At 34.3% G+C, this 23,305-nt stretch overlaps 1 protein-coding gene across 1 annotated transcript in view; it reads right to left on the reverse strand.

The window, feature by feature from the left end:
* The window catches only part of LOC131800493 (protein phosphatase 1 regulatory subunit 12A-like), a 66,945-nt gene that overhangs the window by 29,010 nt on the left and 14,630 nt on the right, over positions 1-23,305 (reverse strand). Inside the window, exons 5-9 of the mRNA XM_059122602.1 lie at positions 18,663-20,081; positions 13,274-13,406; positions 12,834-13,199; positions 12,650-12,759; positions 9,694-9,756 (exon numbers count right to left, since the gene is read on the reverse strand). Of these exons, the coding sequence (XP_058978585.1) occupies positions 9,694-9,756; positions 12,650-12,759; positions 12,834-13,199; positions 13,274-13,406; positions 18,663-20,081 (2,091 nt within the window). The remainder of the gene's footprint in view (positions 1-9,693; positions 9,757-12,649; positions 12,760-12,833; positions 13,200-13,273; positions 13,407-18,662; positions 20,082-23,305) is intronic.

The raw sequence follows: 23,305 nt of genomic DNA on the forward strand, positions 1-23,305 counted from the left end.
CCCTTTGGCCTAGCAGAATCCTCATTTTTTATTGCTTTTTTATTTTATTCTAAAGATGTCAAATTTTTTTATTACCCTTTCCTAATTTTTTAATTGATCTTTCAAAGAGCAAAACAACTATTTAAGTCTGCGAAATAAATTCACAACAGATGTTTGCAAGAATTACACAAAATGTAAATCAAAAAAGAAAAAAAAAACAGAATTACATGTAAAATGCATAATTTATCTTATTTTCACCACCACACACAATGCCTGTGACGGCTGCACTTGTCAATGTCAATCTTGGTTGCAGCAGGATAGACAAAGAATATTAAATCGAAAAAAGTAAAATTCTACCCAACATTATAAGATTACTAATCAGCCAGACAATAGCATAACTAAAATAAATATTATAATTAAATTAATATAATGCTAGAATAACACACATCTTTTCGTTTGTTAGAATGGATGTTTTCAAAACAAAATCAAATCAAATAAATAAATGACTAATACAAAGAGGTTTTTGTAGAATATTCATCACAGACGACATGTCTACACAAGGAGGTGGTAGATGAAATCGTTTTTAACACACTTGTGTATTAGGGTGACCTACTTAACCCACACACAGGGCCCATGCATTTATTAATCCACTAAAGCTCTGAAAGCCCTTCAAGTTTTATTTCTAAAAAATAATTAAATGTTTTTTTCTTAGAAAAAATCTAGAAGTAGTAGTTAGTTCTTCAAAAAATTTATTTTCCATTTCTCAAAAATCACCCTTAAAAGGCTTTACATTTCCACAAAATTACGGGTTTGGAACCGCCACCGCCAATTACGGGTTTGGAACTTTTCATAATTAATCTTAGAAATCCAATATTAGAGCATTTTAAATGAAGACTTAAAAATACAGCTAAAGCATACTTAGGCTTATGACACACCGTCTGAGTTTTTGGAAAATCTTAATGAAAGGGCACAAAAGAACTAACATTTACTAAAAACAAGTTAAACAGTCGGTTTTGCCGACAGAAGAATACCCTCAGCCAATGTACGATTATTTAAAAATATTTTGTCTTCTGTTATGATTATTCAAATGTTTAACCCCTTATGGAGTAGGTTCCGAAGGAATGTACAAATATTGATAAAAGTGTTGAATATTGTGATTCTTTGTAAGTGAGGTACCAGAAGGGGTTCACAGATAGAAGAGTGTTGAATGGTTATTTCTCTTTTTTTGATCGTTTTGTTTTTCATAATCTTGAACTCTATGAGCAGGTAGCAAATAAGAATGGTCCGATCTTTACCATCTTTATAACAGATCTTATGTTGATGGAAATATTGAGATATAGCAAGTCTTGAACGTAATCGGATATTAATTTCGCTTTTTATTTAACGCTGAAAATTATAAATATCCAAAATTTTGAACCTTTATGGGGGAGGTACTTGATGGAGTGGACCGATGTATTCTATTTTCACACCAGATCTTAGGTTAATGAAATTATTGGGATGTGTAAAATTTGAAGTCAATCGGACTCTTACCTAACTTTTTATAAGAGTTAAAATTATTCAAAATTTTGACCCTTTGTGGGGGAGTTACCTGATGGAGTGGACCGATATTGTCCATTTTCGCACCTGACATAGAACTGACACAGATATTAGGATATGCAAGGTTGTAGCAAAATCGGATTATCGTTTCTCTTTCTGTGCAAAAAATATTTTTTGAAAATTTCGACCTTTTGTAGGGGAGGTACCGATAAGGAGTGGACCGATAAAATCCATTTTCACACGAGACCTTGGGTTAACGAAATTATTTGGATGTGTGAATTTCTAAGACAATCGGACTCTTACATCAGATTTTATAAGAGTTGTAATTATTAAAAAATTTGACCCATTGTGGGGGAGGTACCAGTTGGAGTGGACCAATATTATCCATTTTCGCACCTGACTTAGCACTGATTCAAATATTAAGATTAGCAAAGTTAGAGCTAAATCGGATTATCCTTTCTCTTTCTGTGCAATAAATTATTTTCTTTGAAAATTTTGACATTTTGTGTGGGAGGTACATGAAGGAGTGGACCGATAGTGCCCATCTCCGAACTCGATCTAAGTTTGACAATAATATTACGACATATCAACATTGGATCAAATCGGATACTCACTTCGAGAGTTATCGTGCGCACCAGCCAGACAGACTGACGGACGGACGGACATCGCTAGATCGACTCCAAATGTCATGAAACGGATTTGTTCCAAAGAGACCTAGGGTCTAAAACCGTTATTTCGACCAGGCACGTTTTGGCCGTATCAAATGATATATACCTTCTGGAGCCATATGGACACTGATGCAGTGCTGGATAGATGTGCCAAAGGATTTTTGGAACTTCTTTCTTTAAGGTTACGAGAACTTCTAAGGTGGTACTAAACTTCTAAAATAGTACCATTTGGTATTATTTGAATGCATAGAGCTAAAAACTTGAAATTTGGTATCAGAATTAATGTTGGAAATTAAGTTTGATATATGAAGGTCGTTTTGGTAATTTCTTCGAACTGTACTAAATTGTATTTGATTTGGAACACTTTTATTTAAGGTGAACGAATGAAGCTGGAATTTTTAAATTTTGTATTAGGCCCCTGTCGTTTTGTGATAAAGATATGGTTTTGCAAATGTGTACTACAAGAGCATGAAAAGTATGGTATCTGTGTTTGAGACTTGGCGGTGGTTTGAAAATGTGTACCAGTTTTGTACGAAAAGGCTGGAATGCCCAAATTTGTTACTGAGGTCCCTTTTGATATATGGAATTAATTGTACGAAAATTAATAAGTAGTACTAAATTTGGTATTGGGTGAAGGAATAGAGCTGAAATCCTGAAACATGATATGGATGTCATTGTTGCTGTCTGTGGTTAAGATATGGAGGTGGCATTATAAATGTGTACTACAATTGTTCAAAAAGTGGAGTGTGGTTATGGAGGTGGTTTTGTAAATGATTGCTATAATTGCACAAGTAGTACTACGTGGTCATAAGTTTCGTATGGATTGAAGGAATAGAGCTGAAATTCTAGAATTTGATAAAGAAGTCACTGTTGGTATCTGTGGTTATGGAGGTGGTTTTGTAAATGTGTACTATAATTGATCGAAAAGTAATATAGGATACTACTCTTGGATAACTGTTCGTTTCTAGTATGAAGAGATGTAGATCATTTTGAATAAGCGTACTGAATTTGGTAATGGGGGAAATTACAGAGCTGAAATCCTGAAATTTGATAGTGAGGTCATTTGTAGGGTTTACATTTAGAAATATTGAAATAGCATTGGACAGAAACATTTGATGTGAGTGCAACCATTGCAGCGGTTTTACTAATATCCCCCTTGATCAAATTCAAAATGAATGATTTTGAAAGACATTTTTATATAAAAGTTAAACATTTTACTATTATTCTTTCCGAAAAAGGAAAATATAGAATAATATATAAAACCTTGAAAGTCAGAAAATTTAGTACAACATATGAAGTTTTGATTAAAAAATTTTGTCAAACTGAACAAAATGTGCATTTTGAGTTCACAAATAGGTCCAAAGAATCTACAATTTTAAGGTGGACTATTATTTATATTTTATATAATATTTATATTTTTTATAATCGTGAATTTTAAAAATATTTTTTTTTTTTTTTTTGTTTGCTTGAAACTTTAATTTTTTTAAAAATATGTAATGATAAGTTTCTTAAAAAATATTTTTAGGACTTCTTTCACCGAGGCGATATTTGCGTACGTTGAAAGAACGATAAGAATGTAAATTGCAGATTTTTTTTTTCAATTTCAATAATATTTTTAAAGACTATCGTTGATTATTTGAATCTGCTTCCTTTTTATCGGGGTGGTAATCGTGGATTAAAACAAATTAAAAAAAATTGTACAATTTTTAAAAATATTTCTTAAAGCATTTCGTGTTTGAAAAGAAAAAAAAAAATAAGGACCACCAAAACTACAATTGTGGTCATCTTTCTAGAACTACCATGGCTTTATTCCAGTTTTTTTTTATTCATATTTTTTTAAGCAATATCTAAGCTATAATGATAGATTTTCCCAAGGTCCATCAACGATATAATCGACAATTTTTTAAAAGATTTTTCAATGAACTTTAAGGCTATAATCGTGGATTTATTAAAGACATTTTTAAAGCACTTTCATTGCAATCGATTTTATTTTAGAAATAAGAAATACTGAAAAAAAATTTTTAACGTATTTTTTAAAATCGTCGAACAGTATGTCTTCTGCTTGATTTTTTTCATAATTAACATACACACCTATTCATCAAATCTATATCTGTCTATTGACTACATACATTTTCTCTACTTTTCATTTTCACAAAAAAAAAATTGAATTAGCATTGACACTGTACTTAATCCACAATAATTATTCAATGTTAAATGTTTTATTGTTTGGCCCCGAAAGAGTATTAATGGACGATTTGTTAAATTTAACGAGTTCTTTTTTTCTATTTTTTTTTAATATTTTTGAAATTAATTGCTAATTGTTTGTTGGCAACGTGTTTCTATTTCAAGGAAAGCTGAAAAATCGTTGACAAATGTTGACCAGCAGTGTTGATTCTGAATTACACGAGGAACAAATTGTGAAATGCAGATCTTTTGCGGACAGAAGATCATTCAATGGTTAAGGATTTTAGATCTGTTAAGGATTTGAGATCTTTTGCAGGGTTGTCCATGAGGAAAAGATCAACCAGATGTCTTCTATGACTAAAATATCCTATAACCGTCTTCTAGGTATAGAAGATCTTACATACAAGGTGAGATGAAAAAACTGCAACCAAATTCAGACTGCTGTCATTTCAAACCACTCCTCCGACAGCTGTTAAAATTATTGCAGTGACAGCTCATTATATTGTGTACAAGCGTACGAAAGCATTTTGATGAGAATTTTCCAGAAAAAAAATTATTCGTGATGGAACTCAAGCGTGATAGTGTGATTTCTTTATATTTGGCTGGAAAACCACAAGTGGCTATCGTTATAGCACTCCAGCATCTAAATGTGAATAAACCTCCTATGTCTCGTACCATCACTCATTACCGTGATACTAGTAGCGTAGTCCGTCACGTCAAGGAATTGGACGGAAGAAAACAGCAACATCAGCAGAAATGGTTCGAAAATAAAAGAAGCGACTTGAGCTTATGGCTTATGAGCTGAACATATCGCAATATTCCATTCGGTAAATATTGAAAAATGAGCTCGGGGTAAAGCCATCAAAATTCCAAAAAGTGCAAGAAGTTACCCCGCAACAGAAAAAAAGACTCAAAAGAGCTAAAGAGTTGCTTCGCGTGGCGGAAAATGGTGAACTGCCGAATTTGGTTCGCTCCGATGAGAAAATATTCGTTGTCCAGCAGTTTGTAAAAAAAAAAATGATCGTGTTTACTTGCCAAAGAGGTCAGCCGAAAATGTGTATATTCGGTTGGCCACCAGAGTTCAAGCACCGGCCATGGTGATGGTGTGGGCCGCCATAACAGCCAATGGTCGCTCTACACTCGTATTATTCGACCCTGGCATCAGAATAAATGACGAATATTGTCACGAAAATATTTTAGAGGGTGTATTAAAGCCTTGGGCACGCAAACCCTTTGGCCGCAGATCTTGAACATTGCAACAGTACTCAGCACCATCGCACTCAGCACGCGCCACTCAAGAATGGTTACAAAATGAGGCTCCCCGCTTCATTTCCAGCGCACAACGGCCACAAAAATCTCCGGATACCAATCCGTTGTGTCTGGAGTATTTTGGAAAGCAAGGTTAGCACTAAAAAATACCAAAGTGTCGATCACCTCAAGCAAGCGCTTCGCCGGGAATGGGCCATAATTCGTGCCAAAGATGACCAATTCGACCAAATCTAGACTTATTCTAAAATTTGATGCTATTGCCAACACTTTTTCTTTCATTCAATAGAATTACAAAAATGTAAAAATGGCGTTTAACTTTGTTGTAGTTTTTTATCTCTCCCTGTATATATATTTTTTTAAAACCTACTGTATCTATATCTCTTGATGTCTAAAATAATGAGGAAGCCTACCTTTGCAGGCACGTTCTAAATAATTTCAACAAAAAATGCCAACAAATTGTCATTCGTATACAATTGGCCACATTACGCCAACGAATTTAGAATTAGTTCAAACTTTCACTTGTGCAAAAGCAAACAGAACCGCAACAACAAAAACAACACCATCATCAACAAAGTGTCGCATATTTGTAATTATTTCAATTCAATTTTTAAGGTGTTTTTGATGACATCAATGTCTATTCTTACGTTTGCTTTTCAGTTTTGGGGCTGGGGGGGGGTCTCTCCTGCACAAAGAAAATTTAATAGGAAACGTCTGTCTAAATTGAAAACATTTAAGGCTGTTGATGTCGTCCAACGTTCACACCCATATGCCGAGTGGGTTGTGTTGGTGGTGATTGTGATTTGTTGCTGTCACTTTTTACCTACCTGTGGCCGAAAAGGAAGGCATGTCAAAAATTAAAAAATTGTTTTTCCCAATATAATTATGAATTGTGTGAAAAAGTTGGGTTGCATTGACCTGAATTCTTGCCGTGTCCTAAATAATTATCTGTTCGCAGAACCTGCAAAATTTGACTCATAAATATTTTTTCATATTTTTTTTTGTTTGTAGCCAACAGATGTCCAATTTCAATGGCATTTATTTATTGGTTGAAAGATGGATGGACACACAGTGAAATCTTAAAATTGCAGCCAAATGTCCACTGCGATTTGATGGATGTTTTCTAATTGTATTTTAATAAAGCTATTGTGGATGTCAGTTTTGGTTTGATAAAAATGTGGCGTCATTAAATGGAAAGTGGTGGCGTGGTATTGTTTTTGTATTATATTTTTTAAGGACCACTAAGAAAAGCACAAGAATCACCACGATTATAGATTTAGTGGTCCTTGGTGGTGGAAAATAGTTTTAAAAACTTACGATTTTAGCCTTTGTGGTCCATGAAAATGTTAAAAATCTACAATTATTGCCCTCGCTTTTGGAAAATATTTCTAAAATCCCCAATTACAAATTTGAACATCTTAAAAAAAAATTTATAAATATTCAGGCAAAAAATCCTCGTTTATGTCCTTGGTGGTTCTCGAAAATAGCTTAAGAATACCGCAATTGTAGCCTTGAAGGTCCTTAAAAAATATTTTTTAAAAACCCATAATTATTATGGACTATGACTTTGGAGGTCTTTAAAAAATATTTTAAAATATACACGATATTGGCCATTGAAAATTTCTTTTTAAAAATTCTCGATTGGTCTTTGCCGTCCTTAAAAATATTCTTAAAAATCCACAATTGAGACCTTGAAGGTCTTGGAAAATATTTTTAAAAATCTAAATCTTGTTGGTTCTTTAAAATATTTTTAAAGGGTCCATAAACATTATTTTTAAAATCGACATTTAAAGCCTTGGTGGTAATAGAAAGAATATCCTACGACCCCTTTGTTGGTGTTCGTCAGACAGCCTTTATTATATGGTTAGATTAGGTTTCAGGATGGCCTGCTTCACTCAGAGACTATTGGTTCATTGTTCCCAAGAAGAAATAGTTATGATAGGAAAAATATAAATTGAAAAGAAAGAGGATCAAAAAAGTTCTCTTTATTTCGAGAATCTCCTACTGAAAACCGCTTCAGTTGTCATTGAGCTTATATGAGCGTTTAATTATTGGATTCTAATAAAATACGTCAGTGCCGGTGCCTCTTCCCTCTTAGAAGGTTCGCAACAGTCCAAGTATCTATCCGGTATAGTTATGTCACTAAAGTTGATGTCGAAAAAATAAAAAAAAAACAAAATACCCTAATTATGTTTTTAAACACGAAATCCTTGTTAAACTATTTTTAAAAAATCCACCCTAATTTCAAGAAATTCCTGAAAAATCAATAATGGTCCTTGAAATAAAATATTTTTAAAAAATAAAGAATCTTAAAAGAGTATTTTTAAAAAATCCAAAATCCTTGAAAAAATTACATTTGGAAACCTGATTTTTTAACAAATTTTTGAAGGATTATCGAGGTTAGAAACTTTTGAGGCTATAAAATGGATTAAAAATCGGAGGATTATCGATGACAACATCGTGAACTTTTTAAAGAATATATTTCGAAGGACTACACATGTGGATTTTTAAAGAAAAATTGAAATCTTTAAAAAAATATTTTTCGAAGGACTACAAGGCAATAAACGAGGAGTTTTTAAGTATATGTTTTTAGAAACCTTTTTTAATATTATTTAAAGGACCATTGAGACTAGAAAAAATATTGTTAAAAGTAGAATTTTTAAGGGATACTACGACTGTTAAGGCTAGAAAAAGTGGATATTTAAAATATTATTTTTCAATAAGGACTTTATTTTTTAATGAATATTTTTTGATGGACTATCAAGGCTAAAAGCGAGGATTAATAAAGGATATTTTTAAAGGACTATTGAGACTATAAACTGAATATAAATATCGGAGGATTATCGATGCTGTAAACAAGACATTTTTAAAAATATTCTTCGAAGTGCTTGAAGCTAGAAACGTGGATTTTTAAGGAAAAATGGTCGAAGCACTACAGGACTATATATAAAACCGAAGGACTACCAAATGTAATAATCAAGGAGTTTTAAAGATAAATTTGTGGAAACCTGGAAATTTTTTCGACTATTGAGGATAGAAAGTTGGATTTTTAAGGAAAAATTTTCGAAGGACTATATATAAAATCGAAGAACTACCAAAGTAATAATCGAGGAAACCTGGAAGACAGACCGCCAGGTGGGTAACCCTAAATCGACTCCAAATTCCCTAAAATGAATTTGGCCCAAAAACATCTGGGGTCTAAAATTGCTATTTCGATGAGCACATTTTGGTCGTACCAAATGATATATATATATATATATATATATATATATATATATATATATATATATATATTATATATATATAATATATATATATATATATATATATATATATATATATATATATATATATATATATATATATATATATATACTCTGTAGACATATGGCTAACATCTTATTTTATTAATATATTGTTTTTCATTGTCGTCCAGATAGACAATACGATTTTTTCTATTTATTTTTTTCTTAAATATTCCTCAAACCCCTCTATGAAATTTATAGAAAATATCTTCATTCTAAATTCAAAAGTTCCTTGAAAATGACCATCTTAATTATCTAAATTGCAATAAAATTATTTTAATTAAAATAAAAGCAGAGAAAAGTAGTACATCCATGTTTATTGAACCACAACAAGTCTACAAAACGAGAGAAAGAAACCATAAAATTCCGTCGCCTTTTTTCAAAATTGTCTTTGTAATTATTTCAATTATTAGTGAATCGTTCCCCAATTATAATTTTATAAAGCAAAATTAACACAACGCCATTATCATGTGATTTGTGGCGACGGGGGTTAATTTAATTTCCACATTTTTCGCCAGAAATTAACAGAAGGCGATTAACGAATGAACCCCCACACACACACATGGATGATGACGATTTTCGTCATTTTCTCAAAAGAAATAATAATTGTTGAGCGATGAAAGAAATTTGCATTTGTTGTAAAGACAGATATGAAAACTTTTTTTCTTTTTGCTAAAAGATTGATGATTATGGATGATGGCAGGAGTGGTCTGCCTGCCGCCATCCAACTACGAAACACAAAAATTCACACTTACCTCCTTTTCTTTATCTTTTTCCTCATTGTCGTTGGCAGAATCCTGCTTCTCTGGATCTAGTTCCTGAAAAATGCAAAAGACGCATTTTAATACAAATAAATCAATTGAAAAAAGGCAGAAAAGATTAATTATTTGCAAGTGTTATACAGAGATTGATTTTGGTTTGAAAACAATGTAATGTCTTGTATCTTGTTGGAATGTATGATTTGATCTGATCTGTTGCTGCTGCTGCTTTGCTGCTGGTGATCTATCTTTCGTTTTTGGGAAAGATTATTTTGGTTATTTTCTTGAGAAATAAAATTGTCATGCATAAAATTGATTAGCAAATAAGAAACAGTTGATTAGTGTTTCGTCATGCTTATTCCGTCTCAGTGGAAGTATTTTGAATGGAAGAACTTGGAATGGTGGTGAGTGATAGAAGTGATTGGTTGGTAAATTCTTTAGATTTAATGAACGAGATTATATTTTAATTTAGAAGACATTTTTAATCTCTAGAAATCGTTAAACTTATCTCCTACATTCTTAAAATGCAGTTTTAGAGAGAAGATCCATATCAAAATGGGTTATGAGGTAGCCTGCACGATCAAAAGGAATCATCTACAACTAAAAAATTATTTCGTTACTGTTCTATTCCAGCGACCGGAATCAAAAAGAGTACATGCCCACCTGTGAACCACTCTTCGATAAAGGGGTCATTCAAGGATGTAGCCAATAACAAGCCAGCATGTGGAGCCTCAAAGGCAACTCTAATAACAGTCTCGCCCTAATACTAATGAGGAGGCCGAAATTGGAGAGGAGTTCGACATCAAAATTCGTGAAGCCAGGCATCTATGTAGGACCAACACCCTTACGGCATTAAACCCACTGAATTTCGATAGGTACAGCTATAGAAAAGCATGGACCTACAGGGTGCGATGAAAAAACTACAACCAATTTCAGACTGCTGTCATTTCTAAGCCACTCGTCCGACAGCTGTTAAAATTATTCCAGTGACAGCTCATTATATTGTTTACAAGCGTACGAAAGCATTTTGGTGAGAATTTTCCAGAAAAAAAGTTATTCGTGATGGAATTCAAGCGTGATAGTGTGATTTATTTTTATTTGGCTGGAAAACCACAAGGGGGCTATCGTTAGAGCACCCCTGCATTTAAATGTGAATAAATATTTTGTGTCTCGTACCATCGCTCTTTACCGTGATACTGGTAGCGTAGCCCGACGTCAAGGAAGTGGACGGAAGAAAAAAGCAACATCACCAGAAATGGAACGAAAAGTAAAGAAGCGTCTTGATCGGAAGCTGCGTCGCAGTGGCCGAAAAATGGCTCGTGAATATTGCATTCGGCAAATATTTAAAAATGAGCTCGGGGTAAAACCATTGAAATAGACAATAGACTCAAAAGACCTAGAGAGTTGCTTCGCTTGGCCGAAAGTAGTGAACTGACGAATTTGGTTTTCTTCGATGAGAAAACATTCTTTTTCCAGCAGTTTGTAAACAAACAAAATAATCGTGTTTACTTGCCAAAGAGGTTAACTGAAAATGTTGAACTTCGGTTGGCCACCAGAACTCAAACGACCACAACTCGGTCTGCCACCAGAACTGTGTGGGCCGCCATAACAGCCGCTGTTTGCTCGTATTAATCGACCGTGGCATCAGAATAAATGCCGGATATAATCGCGAAAATATTCTGGAGGGTGTATTAAAGCCTTTGGCACACAAACATTTTGTTTGGACATTCCAACAGGACTCAGCACCATCGCACTCAGAAAGCGCCACATGAATGGTTACAAAATGTTCCTCGCATCATTTCCAGCGCACAATGGTCACCAAAATCTCCGGATATCAATCCGTTGGACTATTGTGTCTGGAGTTTTTTGGAAAGGAAGTGTCGATCACCTCAAGCAAGCGGTTCGACGCGAATGTGCCAAAATACCGCAGAGCAAAATTCGGGCAGCGTGTGACGGTTTCATTTGCCGTTTGAAGGGTATAATTTGTGCCAAAGGTGACCAATTCGAACAAATCTAAACGTATTCTAAAATTTGATGCTATTTCCGACATTTTTGGTTTTCATTCAATAAAATTTAAATTAAAAACAAAAAATAAAAAACGGCGTTGGACTTTGTTGCAGTATTTTTTATCTCATCCTGTACATATGTCTCATCTTATTAAACAGTAGGCTTGGGCTATAGCAAAGGTGGGATAGAGAAACTCTAAACTTCTCAACTTTAGGTTCTCAAATGGCTAGGCAAACCACCCTAAAATAATAATCTCTATATTCCATTATTTCCTTTTCAATTCTATATCCTTACTTTTTCTATCTATCTATGAACAATAGGTCGTCGAGTGGAGCAGCTGCTGACTTCTATGTAGTAAACCAAGCAAATTGAAATCGATTGTGACGTAATATGATTTGGGTTGCAAGAAATCCTATAATAATCAGAGTATTGGGCCAGGATAACACAATTCCCAAGGGATTTTAAGTTAACGATCCAAATGTAGATAATTCGCCTAATTAAATATTCCGAACTTGTTTTGAAAAAGTCTATAGTTAAGATGTTAAAAAAAAAAACTTAAACATAATTTCTTGTTTAGGAATGCCTGATAGAATCTGACCAATTTTCGTTCTGTTCCAGAACTGCAATAATGTGAAAATGTTTACTACAATAAGCGACTATCCGTTTATAGTATTAAAAAAAATTGCATAAATAGTAAATTCTTGCAGGTTCTGGAACAGAGCGCTATTGTGTTAAAATATCCAGAAACGTTAAAGGTTTTAAAAAATTGTCTAGAAATGACTGATAGAATTTCACAATTTTGATAAGCTTCTTCCTGTAAATTTGTTTCAAGTCATTCACTTTAAGACACAATCTAATTGTTTAAAACACGTTTACATATGGAATTCATTTTGTATCTCTAGTCCTACTCCAATCTAATTTCAAACATTTTTTTCCTTCAACTTACATCCATATCAATATGTACAACACCAGTTGAGCGACGTTTTGGTTTTCTTCTTCGTTGTATGACGGCTTGGGTGGCCAAAGCACTGCGATTATCATTTTCCTTATCATTATCTAGAAATGGGAGGTAGAGAATCATAAGCAAGTTTATATTTCTTTCTAATTGGGAATCCACAAAGTTTGAATACCTTTATCATCATTATTGCTGAGACTGGTAGCTGTGGAGGAGGTGCTACCAGCCGCTGAGGCTGCAGATGATGTTTCAGAATTTAAGGCGGTTGTAGACGATGCTGATGATGATGTATTGGCACTGGCACGACGTGCTGAATATGAAGAACCGATTCCACTACTGCTGGTGGTATTGGTTGTTGTGGAACTATTATCAGTTGTTTTGTCATCGCTCTTTTGATTATTGCTGGAACTGGTTGCTGTTGTTGTTGCTGAGGAGGTGGTGTTGTTTGATGAGGTGTTGTTGATGCCGCTGCTTAAATTACTAATCGGTGGGGCCGAAACGGGTCTACCAATTGAATTCAATGATGTATTGGATGAAGAAACTGTAACAAGGAGAGGAGGAGAAGATTGTTTAGAATTGATTTCTGTAAATGAATGCCAAACACATTTTACTTACTTGCATTGTTCACATTATTGATTCTACGCTGTGACATGGAATTGGCAGCAGCAATAACCGCTGGAGCACTTGGTATGATGGTGCTATTGGTCGGTGGATATGTATTGCCGGCATTGGCATCCTCTAATTTAAACTGTTGTTTTTTGTTGTTGTTGGAATTTTAATAATAAGTATAAAATATGTCTTTGTTAGAAAGTGTTTGGAGTGAGAGTTTGTATATTTTGTTGTTGTTGTATAGTAATAGATATATATTTATGTTTGCAGGTAGTATATTTTATAAATTTGATTTATTAAAGCTGATTTTCCTAATTGTTAATAATTGTTGATTTGCTTTATTTTGAATGTGTTATTATTTGTGTTTCTTTGGCATTAATCTAATCTACTTGGATAATTGCAAAACCCATTTAGCGGTGGTAAGTTAACGATTTGCAAAGCTTTCCCTTTTGCCTTTTACTAAAAATACCGTAACCATGTGTTTTTTTATGTTAAGTAGAAAACCCTTTTCCCAAATCTAATTAAAATTTAAATTATAATATAAGAGCGAAATAAATTCCGGCTTTTTACGGAAGGGTTGTTTTAATTTTTCCGTCTTTAAAATATTCAAGGGGTTTTAAATAAAAAAACGCTATTTTTGGTATCAAATTCATATAAAATCAGTAGTCGATGATAAAAAACACAAGTAATGGTGCTAAGCTATGCGTAAGATAAAATATGTTGCCTGCTAGGACAATTACCATGATTTTGGTACCAAATCCTAAGAAAAACTAATAATAACCCTTACTAGACGAATTAGAAGGAGTTCAAAAAAATGTCTGTCAAAAAACGTTAAATTTTCTAAAGACAGTCATATAATAGAAAACTTCGGTAAAACTCTTTGTCCTTGTAAAATCAAGTTAAATATTGGGTCCGACATTAATAACAAAGATTTAACGACTTTCATGTCGTCTATGGAGACGACTTTCATGTCGTCTATGGAGATGATTTGCAGATCGTCTATTGAGACTATTTTCAGATCATCCATAGAGATGACTATCAAGTCGTCTTTAGAAACGACTTTCAGGATGACTTTAGATCGTCTACACAGGCGACTTTCAGATCGTCTACGGAGAGGACTTTCAGATCTTCTACCGAGACGACTTTCAGATCGTCTATAGAGAAGACTTTCAGGTTCAGATCGTCTATGGAGAAGACTTTCAGGTTCAGATCGTCTATAGAGTCGACTTTCAGATCGTCTGTAAAGACCACTATCAGGTCGAATTTATAGACGACTAGCAGGTCGTCTTTAGAGACGACTTCTATTTCGTCATAGAGACGACTTTCAGATCGTCCACAAAGATCACTCTCAGATCGTCTGTAGAGACGACTATTAAGTCGTCTAAAGGGAAGACTTTCAGATCGTCTATAGATACGGCTTTCATGTTGACTTTCCGATCGTCTAGAGACAACTAAGGTCGTCTTAAGAGACGATTTTCAGATCGTCTTTAGAGATGACTTTCAGATTATCTGTAGAGACGACTTTCAGGTCGTCTAAAGGGAAGACTTTCAGATCGTCTATAGATACGGCTTTCAGGTTGACTTTCCGATCGTCTATAGAGACGACTAAGGTCGTCTTTAGAGACGATTTTCAGGTCGTCTGTAGAGACGACTTTCAGCTCGTCCAAAGGAAAGACTTTCACATCGTCTATAGAGACGACTTTCATGTCGTCTAAAGGGAAGACTTTCAGATCGTCTATAGTTACGGCTTTCAGGTTTACTTTCCGATCGTTTATAGAGACAACTAAGGTCGTCTTTAGATATGACTTTCAGATCGTCTATAGAGACGACTTTCAGGTTGACGACCCTATAGAGACGATTTTCAAGTCGTCTATAGAGACGATTTTCAGGTCGTCTATAGAGACGCCCTTCAGATCACCTTTAGAAAAGATTTTCGGGTCATCTATAGAGATAATCAGAGGTCGTCTTTAAAGACGGTTTTCAGGTTGTTCATTTAAGGTATATTGTCTGTAATTTTGGAATAATGTCTGATATCTTTGGTAAAACAGGTATTCTGGAACATCTACTAAAAAGAGAATTTTTCCGGTTTTATATCAAAAAACAGCCTCCTTAGGTATGTTATAAAAAACAAAATAGCAGACCTTTAAAGTTCTGTCTTATTTTTTATTCTAGCAAAGAAACCCTTTGGGTTTACATTGAAGATGAAGGTCTTTCGATTTCCGCCCAAAGATTCTGGTAATATATTCTTTGTATTTATTTGTATAAAGGGTATTTTTACCCTTCTATCAATGAAGAATGTTATTTGAAATTCTAATAAAGTAGAGAATTGTATTGCTCTATATAGAAAAAAGTGTTCTTTTGATGAAGAGAAGAGAATGAGATTTATTTGAAGATATTCGAATCGATTCGAATATTTTTTAAATTATAACGACGAAAAGGAAAATATTTAGGTATTTTATCATAGTCTAGAACCTGCTAATTTTCTTACGTTCGACATCCTTTTCAAAATACTACCTTTCAATCTTCAATTGATATAGAAAACTACGCTCCTTTTCATATACACATTTATTCTGAAGGCACTATTTCTATCTTCTATCGAAGAACAAGAACCTTTAATGTGCTATATAGGAGGACACCTTGGATCTTTCAGCAAAGTGTAAGAAGAGCTTAAAATAGGCTTCATGGGAAGATAGTTGTTTGCTTTCTTATTAGCGAAGAAGAAAAAAAGACACTTTAATTTTCCTAATTAAGGAGAAGCTGACCTTGTCTCAAAGATCAAAATTCGCCCATATGTTTATTCGGTCAAAAAGAAAATCTTTAGGTTTTTTTTTGTCTGGAAAGCTTTATTTTGATCTTCTTTGGAAGGAATGATTACATCCTTCTATTATAGTCTTTTCTATGACATACAAACCATTTTTGGACATTTTCAGGATCACATTTTTCAAAAAAGAAAAAATGTGTATCCAATGAAAAACTTTGTAAATCTTTCGTGTTTCCTAAGCAGACGATCTCTTTTTGGGTTATCTTTCAAAGAATATGGTCTCTTGTCTTAACTGGTAACTCTCACATATCGAAAGACTTTGAGGTTGTCTATGGAGATGAGGCTTAAGGCTAACGGCTATTCAATCAAATAGTAAATATTTTGAATTTTTTTCCAACGAAATCATTTGTTTTGAAGCATTTCAGTCTTCCGCCGAAGACTTTTGATTTTCGATGGCATACAACCATTTTTTGGTCATTATCCTCAAAAAATCGTTATCCAATGAAAAACTTTGTCATCAGACGATCTTACATCTTGCCTTATCTGATACCAATTTGGAAAAGACGAAAATAGACCCTTGTGATATCCTGTCAGCAAAGGTGCGTCCAATATTTTTAGACTTACCAGTTCTCTGTCGTAAAGTATATATTTTCTATTTGCAGGAACGAAAAAATTGAGATTTTCTTTCTCTATCAAAAAAGAATGTGTTCTGCTGATTATTTCAAGAACACCTCAATTTTTCTATCGGAAACCAAAACGTTTTGGTATTTATCAATGAAAACAGTCTTTTTACCTTTCTTTGAAGAAAACATTTTAATTTTTCTGTCTAAGAATGCATTTTATAGTGGAAGATAAAGAATATTTAGGTTACAATCGAAACAAACTACTACTTTGAAAATTGGGTAAAATACAACTTTGACTTTGGCGAAGGACATTTTAAGGGTGTGTTATCGATTAATTAAAAATTATCGATGAAAACTTATTTTTGTATTCTACCGAAAACTCATTTATGTAGTCTTTATAGAAGACGATCTTCACCATGGGTATGTTGCCTTCTACAGAAGGCCATTAGACTTTCTACAAAAATGAGTATATGGCTCAGGATCCTACACTGAAATGCCTTTTGAAACCATTTCAGGGGTTCACAAATTGAGAGTAGTAGTTATTTCGGAGGGAGCTGGGTCCACAAAAAATTATTCAGTTTTTTATGAAAAATCAATGCCGGATCTGAAGCATTTTCCTTATTTCTTTCTCAATTATATCCTAACACTTCTTTGGCACATATGTTGGCAAAATATCTGTTTCAATAAAAAATTTTAAAATGTTGTTTAGAACAAAAGGCCAAAAATAACAATTTTAGTGACTTTAAAAGAATAAAAGCTCCATAAGATATCAAAAGCTCTAAATAACGATTTTTTTTAATTAAAAAAGACAATAAAAATCAAATAGATTACCATTGTTCAAAATAAATTCTAATAAATTACTACTAAAATAATAAAAAAAATAACTACAAACTAAAAAATATCACAGTTTCTTTTTTCAAATATCCTTAAATTATTGAAATAATGCAACATTTAGATGAGACAGTGAGATTTGAATGGCAAATGATCTGCGTTTACAACAGACATAAAAAATTAGAACAAAGAAAGCAGCAGCTATAAGGAGCAATAGCAGACAGACAGTACATAAAACATTGAAAAAGAAACAGGTGGCAGGTTAGCAATAGCTGAGGAAACAGATTGAAAACAGAAAATGATAAATAAAACGGTATTAAATAGACATGTAAATGTAAAGAATTTGTTTCGAATAGAATGTAAGTGCCGTGGGCGTCGGTGATTAAGAAAAAAAACAATTGAGGCTAATGTCAGAGCAATGGTAAGCTTGGCTGCTTTACAAAGGCCTGCCAAAAAAAAACGAATTAAGAGCAAAAAGAAAACAACCTACAAAATCGAAATATTCAATTACACTATGCAACATATTGAAAAATAAAAAATAGGCGAACTAAGAATTATGAGTGGTAGTTTTACCGGTGTGTAATTGGGCGCCATAATGAAAACGAAAATAATAACCGAAAAAACAAGGGAGATCTAGTATTCTTTTTCTTCTCCAAAAGAATAGAAGACCAACAGGTCTTCTTCTCTAGAAGAGTAGAAGACCAACAGGTCTTCTTCTCTGGAAGAATAGAAGACCAACAGGTCTTCTTCTCTTGAAGAGTAGAAGACCAACAGGTCTTCTTCTCTTGAAGAGTAGAAGACCAACAGGTCTTCTTCTCTTGAAGAGTAGAAGACCAACGAGTCTTCTTCATTTCATTTCACACCAGAAAATATTCATAGCACTGGGAAGAATATCTGTTGCATAGTGTAATTAAAAATAAATGTAAATTTTTACTTATAAAACTAAAAAAGAAGACAACATTTATACGCATACGCACACACTAACATTGACATAAAATTATTAAAAAAAAAAAAAGTTTTTATTTAAACATTTTTTTCGTTGGTTTTGTTAAGGCAAAGATTTTTACTAATTTTGGTTTGTTTTTTTTTTTTGGGGGGGGGATTTGGGATGGGTGTCTTTTTAAGTTTTTGTGTAAGTGTTGGTATTTATTTTATGTGTGTGTGTTATCCTTATGCATACCTTAGAACCAGCATCAAATTTCAAACGCCACGAAGGTCTACGATCAGCATTTGTACCCGAAGTTGTTGAGCCCGCATTGTGGGCATGATTTTCACTACCCCCAGTTTCCCGATCCCTCGTATGGAATGGGGAGTTGGGCAGAGAAGCTGAGGAGGAAGAATCTAAACTACGACGGCTATTGTAGCTGTAGCCACTACCGGCTGTGGCTGTGCCGCCTGCATTGGAACTATGACCCAAATTACCAAACAATGGTGACATGCTAATGTCACGTTCGGAGCTATTTTCATGTGACATTTGTGGTGGCGGTAGCGAACTGCCAGTATCACTATAAAAGCCACGTTTCTCATCAAACCCATAACGATTTGCCTCGAGCCGTAATCTATCGGCCAGGGTCTGTGAGTTGGCATTATCCATATCGAATATGGAACGCTTGTCCCGCAAGCGTACAGGGCTCTCCAATGTGGGTGTGGTAATCGTGGTCGTGGTGGTGGTTGCTGCCGTGGGGACACTAGTCAGGGGTAGGGGACTAAAGAAGGCAGCTCGTATGCGTTCACTTGACTGGGCTCTCTGACTGCTGGGAGGAGATTGCACCCTTATGGGTTGTGGGCTAACGGCAGGTTTATTACCCTGCAATGAGGGAGGAGGTTCAGTCTTTTTATGCGCTGCAGTGCCGTCTTCGATTTCATTGTTACCGCCACTGTCATCGGCTGTGGTATTTTCCGTGTTATCACTACTTTCTGTTTCTTCCACTTCGTCTTCCTCCTTTTCATCCTCATCCTCCTCCTCATCTTCTTCAGCCGTTCCCGCTTCCTCTTCTTCCTTATCACTTTCATTTGTGGTATCCTCCGCAATCTTATTGGGTCCATCTCCAACGCTAGCCGCCTCCTGCTGTTCTTCTCTCTGTTTATCCTTTTCATCATCGGTTATGGCTTTCTCTACCACATTTCTGCGTGGTGAAGCTATCACTATGGTAGTTTCAACCTCCTCCGCTTCCATGGACGCCTGACTTCTTGAGGTCGGTGTGGGGGTACGAGAATCTTTTCTTGGCGGCATTACAAAGGTGGCACTTACTTCCTCTTCTGCATCCGCTGCATTTGCCGTAATATTCTCCAGCAATTGATCCACCTCATTGGCTGCTGTTGTGGAAGTCTTGGCGGTCACTATTAACGATGAGGGCCTCGAACGATTGCCAGCTGAGGGAGCTTTAATTGTAAACGAGGCTGTTGTCACATCTTCATCATCTTCAACAGTTTGAGGCTTGTTATCCTTTGTTGGCTCAACACTTGGCTTGGAATCGGGTGTAGATGTTGTTGTTGCTGCTGGAATTGTTGCTGTTACGACAGGCGTATTTGTCATTACCGTCGTCATTGTTGTTGTGGTTGCTTCGTTGGTTTTTCCAACATTCCCTTGCAATTCATTCTGTTAATTTAGTTGTTTTATTTAATTGGTGTTTTTTTTTGTTGTTGGTTTTGTAGTTGTGATAACATAAAGAAAAATCATTGTTGTGGAAATTAAAAAAAAAAATAACTTTCTAGTCCTCTTTTTGAAAAGAAGTTGGAACTAGAAAATCATCTAAAACGTGTAACAATGAAGCATTGAAATGGGGGTTCGAAGTTCTGCCTATGGGATTTATTGGCAGTTCTCTTTTTTTTTTGAATTTGGTCATCTGAATATATTTGAAATTTACCTTACAATGTTTTGTCGAGCCAACTAAAAATGCCTACCCTGGAAGCTTAATTTTTTTATATGTAGATGTCACTTTTAGTTGCCCTAACAAATAATTGTTAAACTTGCGATGGATAATATGCAAACGCCATCTATATTACGGTGTGTTGCGGCGGGCGGGTTTGTTTCTTCATATATGCATAGTTTTAGGTGATAAAAAAATCAAAAATGACATAAAGATGGCTAGTAAAGTAGTGTCGCTGAATAAAAAATTTTGGTCTAAAAAAAATTTAAAATAAAATTGTTTATGCTAAAATGGAGAGAACCTATGTTATATAGCAAAAAACGCCATCTATATTTCAGTATAATATTACGCTTGGCGGTTTTTCATAGACATTTGTATACTTGGATGAGCTAGCACATCTTCTATTCAAACAGCCATCTGGTTTCGAACATTTGTTCTCAATTCAGATTATTGTTGCTCTGGAAAAAATAAAGGCTGAAGCTGAAGCTTATGTGCTATTGGGCGCCACCTGTTTATGTATTCAGTGGTATTTCTAAATTATTCGATGTGTTAACTAAGTTTGTTTTCTGCCATTGAAATTTTTGTAGTGTTGGACGTCATCTATACATTTTTTATACAACATTCCCAAATCTACAGACAGTTGGAGATATACCACAATTTTTTTTTTTCTAATACCCGAATGCTTTGAATATTTCTAAATATGTATAATTTCGACTAAATCTTAGTTTTTATAGTTAGAGTTACCTGAGATAAGAAAATTTTATTAAATTGACTTTAGGTTGGGGCGCCATCTACATGTCAATTCATATGGTTTGCTTTATTACGAACAAAATTCAAAACCGGACAGCCACTTTTTATTGCTATATGTGTGATTTGTGTGGTATTTTTGCTCCATCTATAGCTCAAAGTATGTATTATCCTTCATTTCTAGCGAGACTCCAAATCTGACTGGCAAAAGCGCACTCTTTAAATTTCCACATAAGATGAACATGCAATTTGGTTCTAATGCCAAAAGTAGAAAATCGAATTTTTCGAACTTCAAACTTCAAAATCGAACTTCAGTCTTTTCAGATATCGAATTGGAAGCAATAACTTGGCTTTAAATCTTGGCTTTATATTCTCAACAACAAAACTTGGCTTTATATTCTCAACAATCGTCAAATCAAAAGACATCGAATTTGCAAAGTTTCCGAAATCGGACCCTTCTATATATATGGCGCCATCTATACCTCCATTTTTATATCCCCCCAAAATCGTATCGAACATTTTGTCTGCAGGACTTTTAGTATTGAAAATGGGCCATGTAGGTCCACGTTTTGGTATAGCCCTTAAATAATGCTATCTTTCAATTTTCGGTATTTTGGTGATTTTAACGACATTATTCTCGGAAATGTTTTATATTTGGTTTTTCAAGTTTGGATACTACAGCCTATGACAGAAAATTGTCTGTGCAGGTCCACGTTTTAGTATAGTCCCATATAATAGTACCTCCCTATATTCGATATTTTGATGTTTTTAGTTCGTCTGATTATTGAAATCACGATACAGCCCACATTATTTGACGTAGGGCTTTTAACTTTGGCACAGTAGTTTTTATTGTGTTTAGGATGGTTGCTATTGAAAATGAGATATATCGGTCCACGTTTTGAGATAGTCCCCATATAATGGTAGCTCCCGATATTCGGTATTTTAATGAATTTAGCCATATTTTTCTAGCAATTTGTCTAAAAATTGGTATTTGTAGGTCTAGTAGGGTTCTAGCTCCAGTGGCAGATATTGGTTTCGTTTTCCGGTGCCAAAACATCGTATGTGTAGGTTCACGTTTTCGTATGGCCCCAAAAAACGGTACCTCCCCATATTTGGTATTTTGATGATTTTTGTCACATATTCCCACGGATTTGCCTAAAAATTGGTATTTGTAGGTCATTATGGGTTCTAACTCCTGTGGCAGATTATTGAATATTTAGGTCCACGTTTTCCGATAGCGCATATACAACGATACCAACCGATATTCGGTATTTTGGCAATCCGAGTCACATTTACCATCGAAATTGTTTCAAATTTGGTATTTTAGAAGATTTGGTAGATGACAATCCTTGAAGTATAAAATTGCCTATAGAGGTTCCCGTTTTGGTATGGCCCCCATTTAACGGCCCCACTCACTTAATGGTTTTTTGATAAGTTTATTCAAACTATCATGTTGGTATATGAAGTTTAAAGTGGAAAACGCTTGAATTCAGATAATTTTATATGAAAATATTTTCTTTACCCAAAGGTGGGGGGTATTAAAAGTTTGGTCCGGCCGAACCTAATGTTTTTTTACTTGTTATACTATATTTTTAAATTTAAATTTTTACGTTCTGTTTTTTTGATTCAGTTTAAAGCCATTATATCGACGAGATATATGAAAAAATATATACCATCTTTAGTATTTGAAGAAATAAAATGTAGTTGCTGAAATATTATAAAAGTTTAGACGAAGTAATAAGATATCAACGCTGCGATGGCAGGGTTTTTGGAAATTTTTTTAACGCAAGTCGCAAGGAATGTCCATACTCCTTGAATTACTATAAGGAGCGCCCAATCCCTTCACTAGAAAAAGATTGACAACAAGGCGAGCAAGGTAATGAGCCAACTACCTTCTAGCTCTTCAAGTTGCAAGATCAGTTTATCTTTACTCTATGGTACAAATTAAATTGCTGAGAAATCGATTTAAATTTTTTATATCCTCCACCGTTTGTAACTCCTCGAAATACTCATGTCAGTCCTAACAAAGTATATATATTCTTGATCAGCGTAAAATTCTAAGTCGATTTAGCGATGTCCGTCTGTATGTCTGCCTGTCCGTCTGTCTGTTGTAATCACGCTATTTTTCGAAAAAATTGAGAGATAAGAGATAAGTAGGCAGGTTAAGTTTGTAAATGGGGCATGTAGTTCCACGTTTACATATAGC

Source organism: Musca domestica, unplaced genomic scaffold (genome assembly GCF_030504385.1).
Source record: "Musca domestica strain aabys unplaced genomic scaffold, Musca_domestica.polishedcontigs.V.1.1 204, whole genome shotgun sequence".
Classification (NCBI taxonomy): Eukaryota; Metazoa; Arthropoda; class Insecta; order Diptera; family Muscidae; genus Musca; species Musca domestica.